Here is a 12,641-nt window from a genome sequence, read left to right on the forward strand (position 1 = left end):
TTTTTCTCCCAGCGGTTCTAAATTATTTAAATTAATTAATTTATTTATAATTATTAATGTTAATAAGAGATGGCGCCTAACGCTTACCTCTAGAGCCAAATTGGTTACGTAATTCATTTAGTAATTAGCCTTAAACTAGCCCGATAGATTTTCGGCATACGGTTGGTGTTTAGCTATATTATATATCGGGTTTAGCGATGTTTGTATACTTTTGCATTGTAAAAGTTTATTAAACCACTATTTATTCATTTGAAGTGCACAAAAAATTTGTCCTTAAATAAACTAAACTTTTTCAACCATATAATATGCATTTGAAGAAGAACCACCTAATCCAGACTTTCACTAATTTGGACTATGCTTTCCCCCAATTAGTCCAAATTAGTGAAGCACTATTATACAATATATATATTAAGACTAGGACATCGTACAACTTTGTCATATTGCAACAGAATGAGACAGAGCCAGAAAGAAAGAAGCAATCCTTGCACTTGTTAGGCATAGAAGAAACAATCCTTTTACCTGACAAATGCAGACAGGTAAACTTTGCACTTGCTGTCACAAAAGAGGCTATCCTTGCACAGAGAGATGATCCTTGCACTTGCCAACATGGAGAGGCAATCCAAGAACAAAGCAATTGCCATTGATTGCTTTGTTCTTGTGTTTTGTACGTTTTTTGCATATATTTTCCATTAGGTGTACGCAATGCTGTTTTTATTTTTAACCTGTGGCCTAAATTCCATTAGTTGTACTCAGTTACATCAGAGAGCATGGACATTGCTACTTTAATACCTCTGTATATCAAAAACAAAGTCATTTACATTTTTGGATTACTCATTGCAATTAATGGAAAATGGTAGTGTTTTCAAAATCATCTCATTAAATTTTGAGAATGAACTCAATTCTATAAGCCCATAGAAGGCACGCAGGTGACCATGGTACATTGCATGACAAAGTCACACAATTCATGCAATATCACTTTGTTGCACGTGTGTGTTACAACATTATATCTCGAAAATGAAGACATGGACCCCTATTTTTTATTACATTTTTGGATTCCTCATCGTAATTAATGGAAAATGATAATGTTTAATCAAAATTGATCAAACAGACTTTGAGAACAAACACACAATTCTGTTAGCAACATAAAAGAGGCCTCATTAACACACCACCTCAATTATTTTAAGAATGGTTAAACCAATTTGGAACTAGTGAATATTGTTATTCATGATTCAAATGCAATGGTTCCAAAACAGTTATAATTATTCTTAAAATAATCTTAAAATGCATATATACACAACATACCAATACCAGCACACTTGAAATTAAGAAACATTTACTAGTGTTGCAACGAATAGTATATTCGGCCTCAGGCCGAATACCGAATATTTGGCCAGGAGCATGGCTGAATAGCCGAATATTTGGCCAAACTATTCAGCTTGATTAACACACATACGAAAATTAGCGCACAAACTGCATTATGGCAAGGATCCTGCTCTCTATTGGCCTGCTGTCACTACGCTTCGCCAATCGTGTTAATTCTTGACAGTTGTAGCAGACAGACAAGAGCGTCATGGCAGTATGTGATAAATAATGATATCAAATGTGGATAACAATGAAATGACCTAAACATGTAAATAACGGAAGAAGAACAGAGAAGGACCACGAAGAGAAAATGTGAAAATAAATATGAAATTGAGTTGATAACATAATTGAACAAGTCGAAGCAGCTTATTGGCGCGAAATTCGCGTCTGTCAATGCCAAACAATTGTTGTCATAGACTTCGGAAAGCTAAATGCTTGTAATGAAAGTCACTTAGTGTGCACGGGCGAAAGCCTGGGACCATTCGGGCTGCCAAGCTGTCTCGAATCTGTGAAATCATAACTGTGACATATACCGACGTCCTATCTGTCTCTTTTCTCTGTTATCACCATGCTATGAGTCACGTAATTATAAAATGGAAAAACTACGACGGAAAAGTGACAAATCGAAAGTATCGTGAGCGCGTATTATGATGCATAGGAATATGTGGACTAGAAAGATAGAGGAAAGAGAAAGGAAAGAGCAAAGACGAGCATTTAAAAAGGATAGGCAGGGTCAGACCCTCAGATGTGCGAGGATTCTGCAACGATAGATGTGTACGTGTACTGATCTTTGTAATTATAAATTGTGAATACATGTGACTAATATTATTTTCTTTTTTATTTTGTGCATGTTACAAATATTACAAAGTTATAAATAAATATAAACAAACAACACTAACCCAATAACATTAAATCTAAATACCAAAATGATTAATTTACTGTGTTTTTGTTATTTCTTACTCCTGTTTTTAGGTATTCGGTCGAATAGTGAAAAATAGGCCGAATACCGAATAGTAATAGAATATTCGTTACATCACTAATATTTACTAACATTTTCATCTGTTACATGCCTGAAGATNACGATACGGAAGCCGTTTATGTGCAGATTACCTAGATACTCTGCAAATTACCTAGGTAATTTGAGAAATTGAACAATTTTCGCAGCTTTAACGGATCACCCTAGTTAATCTGCAGATTAGCTAGGTAATGTACACATTAACGGATTTCGAGCTTTAGCGGTAACATATATACTTTTCCACCTTAATATGATGCTGAAGATATTTCTGAATAAATAAATTTGATTGAATTTATCAGTAATGTTTTTTTTACATTTCTCAAAATTTATATGATTCTTTCTGTTTTACATATTTTATAAAATTATTACTTACATGAAATATCACGTGCAGGTACAGGTAGCAAACGATCAGCAGTTATAATCTGTTTCAAGCTTTTCCAAATCCGTGTTCTTTTTCCAGCAGTAGCACCTTTTCCAGACAGCTTTAATATTTAAAAAAGTAACTAATTAATTAAATAACTGAAAATTTGTAATATTCAGTTGCATAAATTTACTTGTGTGGTACTAAATCTTACAATATACAAGGGAGAGTCAAAAAGTAAGTTGCAATTGGAATGAACTTTTTGTTAATAAACAATATTTAGATGAAATATAGTGGCAACACTGGTAATACTTCAGGCTACAAGGCACAGCATAAATATTTGCTGATGTGACTACAGAGGTTAATCAGTTTTCATTTGTGAAAGATGTCACATCATTTAGATATAGCATCCAAATTGGAAAGTTCATGCAGAAACTTGTTTCTTATGAGCAAAAAAGGTATAACCTTGCTGAAATTCAATGCCAGTTGAGGAAAATGTATGGTGAGAAAGTTTTTGCATGACAATGACACACCTCATTCAGCAAGTGTCATGAAGGCTCTACCAGGGCCATGCAATATATTTTCTCAGTATAATGAAGTCTTCAAAATGCTGCCCCTTAAATGCTGATTATTGCCATGTGATGCAGCCACCTCTCTGTATCATAGCACAGTATGGCCTGGGCTCTACCGGAACAATTCAAATGGACTGTAGGGAAACATATTCCCTACAGTTCAAACCTTGAGTCTTGTAATTTCCATGCATTTGGCCTCATGAAAAAGGACCATTTGAACTGCCAATACAAGTTTGATGAAGACATCACAAACACAGTACAAGAATGGTTATCACATGTTGGACAGGAATACTTCCTAGAAGGTATAGAAAAACTCATGCCACACAATGATGTTTAAATAAACTTTGTGATTATGTCAAAAACCACTGGGATTGTACATTCACACATGCAAAAATTATTGACCCCTATGTTTCATACTTGTATTTTTGGTACAAGTGCAACTTACTTTTTAACTTAACCTCGTAATTTCAAGATTTTAAAATAAATTTTATTTAATCTAACAGAAAGTCTATACAGATAGTTTGTGCATAAAAAGTTAATCAAATCATCATTGAAGATTAACAGCATTATACAGTCTGGTTGTATACGTGAATATAAAATTCCTGCACAAATACACTCATTGACAAAAAAGTTATGCACTAAAGAGGCAGCATTGCAATCTTATGAAATTTTAATAGTTGGTGTTTACAATATCATAGCAAAGGGATAATTTTCTGTGGAACAACAGTACAATTTGAAGGAATCTTTAGTACTTTGTCCCTCTAATCGCTTCAAGCATCCGGGTAAAAGGAGAGAAGGAGAGGCTCTCCTTTTATCTGGATGCTTGAAGTGATTACAATTGAGCATAAAAAATATAAGCACTATATACACATATATAAACATCTAAAAGCCTGATATTTTTGTAATAAGCCAAACAATTGCCACATTTTTGGGCTACTTTACTGCTACTATTTTTGTTTTTTTGGTGCCTCAAATACATTTACTTTTTGTTTCTTTGGATAATAATTGCCTTTGAAATTATGCACACGTTTAAAAGATACAATTTTGTAAGAATTTCCTAAAAACAGTGTCAAATGATGCACTAGTAAATCGTAAACAATGATACAAAATGGACTTTCTGATAAGATTGCACCTGGTGGTGAACATGTGAAGTACAATCACATTCCTGACAAGTTTTCAACAGTCAAACAATAGGAATGGTATCACCTGCATTCTTACACCATGCTACAAATGAACAAAATTTTGATCATCATCATCATTTCAAAGTATAAAATATTATATCATTCTCCTTCAAGTTCCAAAGTCAAACAAAAGGTTTAACACTAGAACCACCAGTGGGATTATTTCTCACCCATTTACCTGTTTAATGTTTTATGAAATTTTTAATTATTACGGTAGAATTTTCAAATTTTATGTTTGTTTGTTGTTTAAGTTATGGCAACGCAACACTTGGAATGATCTGCCTATGGGGGATGCCTTCCGGGAGATCTTTTTAAGGGAAACTGGCCCATTTAGGCATTACAGATGTGGAGAAAACCCAGAAAACTCCATGTGGCCAGCCTGTCCGAGCGAGGCTTGAACTCATGACCACACTCCCCGTGTTCAAGGAATGAAGACCACTTGGCCATTGATGGGCTTCAAATTTTATGAACTTTCACAAAATTTTGGTTTCTATTTAGAATAAAAGAATCAAGACTGAATAAGCATTATTTTTGGAAAAATACACCTGTTTATCTAAAACTCCCAGTAACAGTCATTTTTGACCCTACTGTTTACCTTTGTTTAAAATATTTATACCTGCAAGAAAACAGTTCTTTTTAAAGCGAAGTGACTGAAAAAAACTATATTAGATGTAGTAGTACACCTAATATAGTTTGATGTGCACATGTGCTAAATATTTTCACAGCAATTATTACCAGAAAATAATTCAATACAGAATACAGTCATCTGAATGAAAAAAAAAACTGTCTTCAATAAAAAAAACTGTCTTCTAGAAGAAAGTTTTTTTTTTATTGAAGAAGACCAATCTGATGTTGGTGAAGATGATATGCAAGATATTTTGAATAACAACTTTGTTCCTGCCAGTGAATGTAAAAAATCTGATAGTGAAAATGATGTATCAATGAGACCTCAAAAAAGTCGTTTATTAGGTACAGATATCTTTATTCTTTTTAGTTGACTATTATAAAATAAAGCATTCAATTGTAACTCAACAGAACTGAGTGGTCAAGGAAAAAACAAAATTCAGATTCAGGAAATTCTCATTAGTTCAAAATTCAGGAGACAAAATATTAACTCTCAAACCTTAAAAGTCCAGTACAGGTATACCTTGAATTATGTCGTTCTCGATTATACGTTGTTTGTCAAAAAATATATGGAAAAATAAAAATCAAGTTTAAGTCATTTTATTCGACTTTATGTCTGTCCGCCACAAATATTAAGTCATAATATCACTAGAAAAGCGTTAAAGCACGTAAAATCATATTAAAACATGTACATTTACAGTAAATGTTAATATAATCATCATAAATCCTAGAGAACGAAACATGAAAACATCTGTGTTTATGTTGTCTTCTTATTTAGCAGTCTTTAAGTGCTCAGTATTGATGTTTTCCACATAGCTTCAATATCTACCATTTGGTGTCATTGTCGGAGCAACTCGATATTGGTAAATTTAATATAAATTAGTTTATTTTCTACTGTCGCAAGATAATTTTAATAACTGTATTTGTTATTTAACCTTACAAAATCACCTTATTTTATAATGTCTTAGAGCAAACCACATTCACAAATAAAAAGTCCACAATGTACTATAAACATCACCAAATTGTAAACATGTACATTTACAAGTATTGTACTGTACGTTCATGAATTCGTAAATTTAGATTACTTGTTTTCTGTACTATATTAAAAACTAAAATTTATTTGTTTGTAAGCTTAAAATATATTCTTATTAGCCATATATTATTAAAAATGCATTTATCAATAAAATACAGAACTGGTGATGGTTATTTGTGGTTTAGCCTAGTGACAAGTAAATTCGACTTACATCGTTTTTCGACTTAAGTCACATCTCCTGGAACTAATTACTGAGGTAAAGCAAGGTATACTTGTACTGACACCTTTAATAGAAAACAAACGTTTTTGACTATGCTCTGGTCTTCTTCAGGTTTGTAAAACCAGTGGGAATCGAACTTGTGAATGCAAAGAACAAAATTATGAAATGTTTTTTAAAAATATGGAACAGCACACATACAGGTTGATTTAAACATATGGAATACTCCAGGCACATGTAGAAAAAACTGTTATGTATGTGAGTTACCACGGAGATGGAATGATAGCAGTAACAAAAACATAGATGTAAACAAAAAGGAGGAAGGGGTGTTGTGGTTACTAATTGCTGGTGTAAGTGTTGTCCGTTTCTTCATAGCAGTACTTCCATGCATGAGACACATTGATGGCATCATTTGAGTTAATACAATTGGCATGTAATCCGGCTTTGTAAATTTCCAAAGCCTACAGATTTCAAAGGTGTTCACAACCCAGTGAGACGGTCTGATCAGTTTGCCACGGACCCCAACATCCTGGAGATCAGCTCATATGTCGAGGTCCGTGGCATAGGTGATAGGGCAGTGGTGTGCCTTTTATTATCGATGTCATATTTGTAACTTGCATCATCATATTATTTGCAACTTCAAATTATTAAATTTTGAATTATCCAAAATTTACATATTTCTTTAAAAAGTAAAAAAGATGTAGTTGTTTCCAAAAACTTGGGTGATCATCATATTTCTTTTAAATGTTCCTTAGTAAAAACTTCAGATGACCTGGCCTTTCTTTTTAGGCTATGTGGCCGTCCTGGAAAAAGTTCCTTAAAACATAGAAACAAACCAATTAAAAAGTAATAATTTTTTTTAAATTTGGATTTGATGACCATACGACATCTTGCTTTTTTCATCCTTCTCCGTTCGGGAGTTTTGGATCTTTATATCTACTGGAAATTATTACTTTTTTAAAAAAAAATTATTACTACTTTTNTATATTTAAATCATTTTTTAGGCATTTTGAAAGTGCAATTATATAATTCTAACAAATATCAAACTGAATTATTGAATTTTATGTAAAATTAATACCATGTTTTAAAAATTTTAATTCAAAAATATGTAACAGGTGATAAAAAAATACAAATATGTGATGTAGGCCTAGATTTAATATGCTCGGGCAAATAATGTGCAGTGAATACAGAATAAGATAATACAAATTCTAAACCGAAAACTAAACCAAAAACAGAATTTACCATTCAGAAATTGTTCAAATAATAAGAAAGAAAAACATTATTAATGACAAAAAGAAATAAGTAAACAGACAGTTTAAAATAAACCATTTGATAAACGATTTACACTTAATAACTTTTTAAAAATAAAAATAAATGAACAGATTAATTTTAATTAAAATTTTAAGTTTTTAATTTTAAAGTTTAAGGTAACTTAATCTTTTGTCGAATTTCTCATATTTCCATATTATTAGAATGAGAACCTTATTTGCTTGTTTATTCTTTTTTTTTATGAACAAATTATAGCATCAAAACTTTCAGCAATGAGCTCAATTAATAAAATAACAACCGATTCTTATAACATAAAGAGTGTATTTGAAATGCTTACTCTTTAGATTTTTCTTTAGATTTAATCAAAAATATATAGACCTATATTTATAATATATATATTAATATATATATATATATATACTCANGTAGAGCACTGGTAACAGGTTCCAGATAGTGTAACGTCAAAAGCACTCTCTTTATTTCAAAATACTGTATTTATTTGTGTTTATTTGCTGGAAATTTTGAATTTAGGTATGATTTGTGAATACTGTAGAGTTTATTACCATGATAGAGAACATTCTCTATCATGGTAATAAACTACTTGCACTATATAATATGTATAGTGAAAGTAGCAACCAGTCTGGAGAGAACCTGAAATCATTATATCAAAATGAAAAAGATAAAATCTTACCATTCTCTTCATTCAATTCATAAATTAAATCCCTTACATTTTGACTATTTTATAGTATAAAAAAATGCTTTCTTTCGTTTTTTGGCAACTCTCCTAACTGAAGATATAGTTCTCTTAAAAACTGCATAATAATAATGTATGTATATAGATAGGGTTGCCATATGTCCCATATATAAGGGGCTGTCACCATTCAGTCCTGTATTACTATTTGTCCCATTTTCTCCCTAAACTCTGAATGAGGCAGCTGGTGCTCTGGATCTCTTAGTCGGTCTCAATTGTTAGAGCATGGTGAATGCTAATTTGTTTCGCATGTGTGTAATAAAATAATTGCTTGCTCCTGCACATCAAGTCTTTTTTAGGTAAAACCATTTTTATACTTGTAATAAAAGATGCCAAAGAGGAAGTGTCATTTTAAAGATGAATATACCAAAAATTAGTCATTTATAAAGAAAGGTCAAACTGAATTTGAAGCACTGTGTTCTATTTGTAATTCTCATATTGCCAATAACCATGATAGAAAATCTGACATCCAACAACATATTGCTACAAACCTTCATAAATCAAATATCAGGACCGCTTTAACTTCTAAAGATATTTGTAGTTTTATGATAAGGAAAGATTCAGAATAAGAAATTTTAATTGCTTTAATTACAGCTGCTGAGCTGACTACAGCATACAAAATAGTACATTACCACCAATCATTTAACTCATTAGATTGTACTACTAAACTGAATGCATTGATGTATGCTGACTCAAAAGTAGCCACTAAACCAGGGGTGGACAACACTTTTTGCCCCCAGGCCGAATTGGAAAGAAAATTTTTTCCATGGGCCGAATCACAGGCTGCCCTAGGAAGATTTTGAGGTGGTGTGAGATCTCATTCTGGTGTCACCTTGTAGAGACTAAATTGTAGATAGAGATTACAGATACATTATTCACATTATCATGCTTTATCAACATTCTACACCATACTTAAGAGATTTGTAATGGAGGGTTAACTCTAAACATACAGTGAGTTTTTGTCTTTTTTTATATTTTTTTAGGCATCAGAATTTTTCATCGAACTATTCAGACTTGAGTAGTTAATATTGAAAGATTGATCGTGGGCCACATAAATTCATTAGACAGGCCGGAGCTGGCCCACGGGCTGTAAGTTGGCTATGCCTGCACTAAACCAAGGATCGCCAAACTTTTTAATCATCAACACCTACAACTTTTCAAAACCTCACATCGAACCCCCACCAAAAAGTTTGTAAAAAAACTCTTACTATTTTAATGCATTTCTTTTAATTTTACATTTATTGTACATGGTATATATGTGAAATACTAAAATAAAAGAACAGTGACTTAAAAACAGCTGTAAAGGGGCTAATAACATCAGCGTACATCAAATCAGACACAAGCTTACGAATGCTGCAAACGTTTGACATTTACTAATTAAGTAAGAACTTGGCAATTTCAGTCTGTCCCGCAGCCATTTTACATGTTGATGGGTAGCTGTACTATTAAATTCAGTGAAACAATATTCAAAAACATAATAATATGTATAGTTATATTTGTGATTTTTAGTTTCAATTTTTCAATCAACCCCCCAATAATGTTATATTGACCCCTAGGGGTCAATATCGACCATTTTGGCAACCCCTGCACTAAACAAACTACTGCCAGAAATAAGGCCACAGAAATTGTGAAATATATACTCGCCTCTTACAGTGTGCAAGGAGTTAAAGATTTAAATGAAGTGTTGTTTTTTGGAATAGCTACAGATTCCATTAACCATAATGCTGAAAAAATGTTTCCCTTAGTAATCCAATTCTTCAATGAAAAAGATGGACAGCAATCCAATTTACTAAAATTGGCTTCTTTATGTAATGAACTTTCTGAAAAAATTGCTGAGTATTATAAAATATCTCTCAGAAATCTAAATATTCCCATGGATAAGCTTATTGCTTTTTGCAGAGATAATACAAACACTAACTTTGAAGGCCTAAACTGAGCTGGAAGAAATAATATGTTTTTTAGACTGAACTCTAAATTGGAAAGAGATATTGAAGGCAATAAGCTGTCAAGCACACGTTTTGCACAACACACTATCAATAGCCACTGATGTTTTGACTGTCAATGTTGAATCAATAGTCATCAAGATATTCAAATACTTCAGCATTTACACTGTGAGGACTGAAAAACTCAAAGAGTTTTGTGAATATGCTGGTGTTGCCCACAAAAACTTATTATCCTACATTGTGACCAGGTGGTTAACACTTTTACCTGCTGTTGAAAGAATATTGAAACTGTAGCAACCATTAAAAGATATTTTTGCTAATGAAGAGAGACCATCAAAAGTTATTAAAGATTTTTTTGATGATCCAATGAATGCAATAATCCAATGAATCTTCTTGCATTCCCAGCTCAATACGTTTGAAACTCAAATTTAAAAAATAGAAAAATCAAACATCACAGTCCTGGAAGTAAAACCTGTATTACAAGAGACAAAACAAAATATGATCGATAGAAAAAAAATCCAATTTTATTGGAATGACAACAAAACAAATTTGAATCGCATAAAGCTTAATTCTGGAAGCAGCAGCAAAGTAAAAACTTTTGAAAGGCTATCGATTTCTTTGGTACTGCTGTAGAATATATTGAGATATGGTCACAATCATTCCAAAAATTCAATGCATTCGACTGGATGACTCGCAACCAAGTTCCTGAATGAGAAGAAACAGAACATACTATTGCATATTTACAAGTAAGAAACATCGATATTGGCAACACTGAGGTTCTATTCAACTAGTTTATATATCTAAAAATTTATTTAGAGAAAAATAATACCAATCAAAACTGCAAAGCAACTATGAAATTGAGTATGGAAGAGAAATGGCAAATTTTTTGTAGATAAAAGCATATTGATCAGAAGTCATGTCTAATAAAGCTATGCGAATATGTATTTGCCATTCTAGCCCACAATGCAAATGTGGAGAGAATATTTTCCCTAATGTCAACTCAATGGTCGGACGAAAGAAACAGGTTGTCAGTAGAAACAACTGAAGCAATTTTAATTTGTCATTATAATTTTTAAAATGACTTGCACCCAATTTTATAATTATGCAAAACAAGGAAATGATATAATTAAGAAAGTAAAATCAACTTTAAAATATGACAGGGCTAAAAAGGATTAGCCTTGCATCTGTTTTATTATTCTATGTGTTCATTTTATTAGATTGTTTAAACTTTATTGATTTTTTATCAGAGTAAAATAAACCATTACCTACCCACTTTTTTTCATGTTTTATTTATTTAGCACTTAAATAAATATCCCGTGTCAATGTTAGGCAATTATGGCAACCCTATATATATAGACCACTATACTGTTCATTAATTTATGACTGTCATGTTTCATTTATTCATGCTAGATTACTAGTGTCATGATTTTATATAAAAACAGGAGAGAAAAATTTAAAGGCACCACAACTAAATTGCTCATTCGGTATCTACGCCAAGAGGATATTGATTTGCCTTTTGCATTATACTATCTAGCGTAAGCAGAGAAAAACAGGATTATATCCAAACTCCAATTATAGGCATAGCTATTTTATAATTATTATTTTATATGGTATAATCATATTATAACTCCGATGTATGACAGAAACAATCAAATTCACTTACTAAACTGTAAATACAACGTACAGTACAGTATATTCAATAAAAACATGTTTCATTCTACTGACCTCGTTTGACTGAACATTACTACGTTTCTTTTTAACCATTCTTATTCAATGAACCATTGACTTCATCGTAAATCAATAAATTTTGTCATATATTTCTCATGTTCTCTAACTATAGCCAATAATATAACAAACACACATCCCACTCAATCTGTCCATCTGAAACTGCAATGATACAAGCGACATCCAGCGGTGGAAATTTACTTTGCGAAAATTTCTATTGGTTCCTACTCTTCGTGACGTAACGATACTGTATTTACTAACCGTACGTTTCTATATTCAACAGTTGACTCAACGGTGAGAGAACAACGTTTCTAAATGGACCGTTGAGTTCTCCGTTGAGACTAGTGACGTCAGCGCTGTTTCACCGTTGAGCTCAACGGTCTCAACGACCTGAAAGACCGTTGAGTAGTCAACAAACTAACATGGCGGCTTCCACGAAAAAGTAAATTTCGCTTATAGAAACTATCCATTCGCTGCTGTGGATGCTGTAATAGCGAACAGATTAATGAACAATCTGTATATGATAAAACACGTGATTGCACGATTATGTTGGATAATTTGGTCAATATTGAAATATTAAGATTTTTT

General features: G+C 32.1%; 1 protein-coding gene across 1 annotated transcript in view; it reads right to left on the reverse strand.

The window, feature by feature from the left end:
- Positions 1 to 12,092, reverse strand: part of LOC111630240 (INO80 complex subunit C-like) — a 62,504-nt gene extending 50,412 nt beyond the window's left edge. The window contains exons 1-2 of the mRNA XM_023374315.1: positions 12,054 to 12,092; positions 2,751 to 2,859 (exon numbers count right to left, since the gene is read on the reverse strand). Coding sequence (XP_023230083.1) covers positions 2,751 to 2,859; positions 12,054 to 12,092 — 148 coding nt within the window. The remainder of the gene's footprint in view (positions 1 to 2,750; positions 2,860 to 12,053) is intronic.
- Between the last annotated feature and the right edge of the window lie 549 nt (positions 12,093 to 12,641).

This window comes from Centruroides sculpturatus, unplaced genomic scaffold (assembly GCF_000671375.1).
Source record: "Centruroides sculpturatus isolate CEXI.00-Female unplaced genomic scaffold, Cexi_2.0 scaffold553, whole genome shotgun sequence".
In the NCBI taxonomy this organism is placed as follows: Eukaryota; Metazoa; Arthropoda; class Arachnida; order Scorpiones; family Buthidae; genus Centruroides; species Centruroides sculpturatus.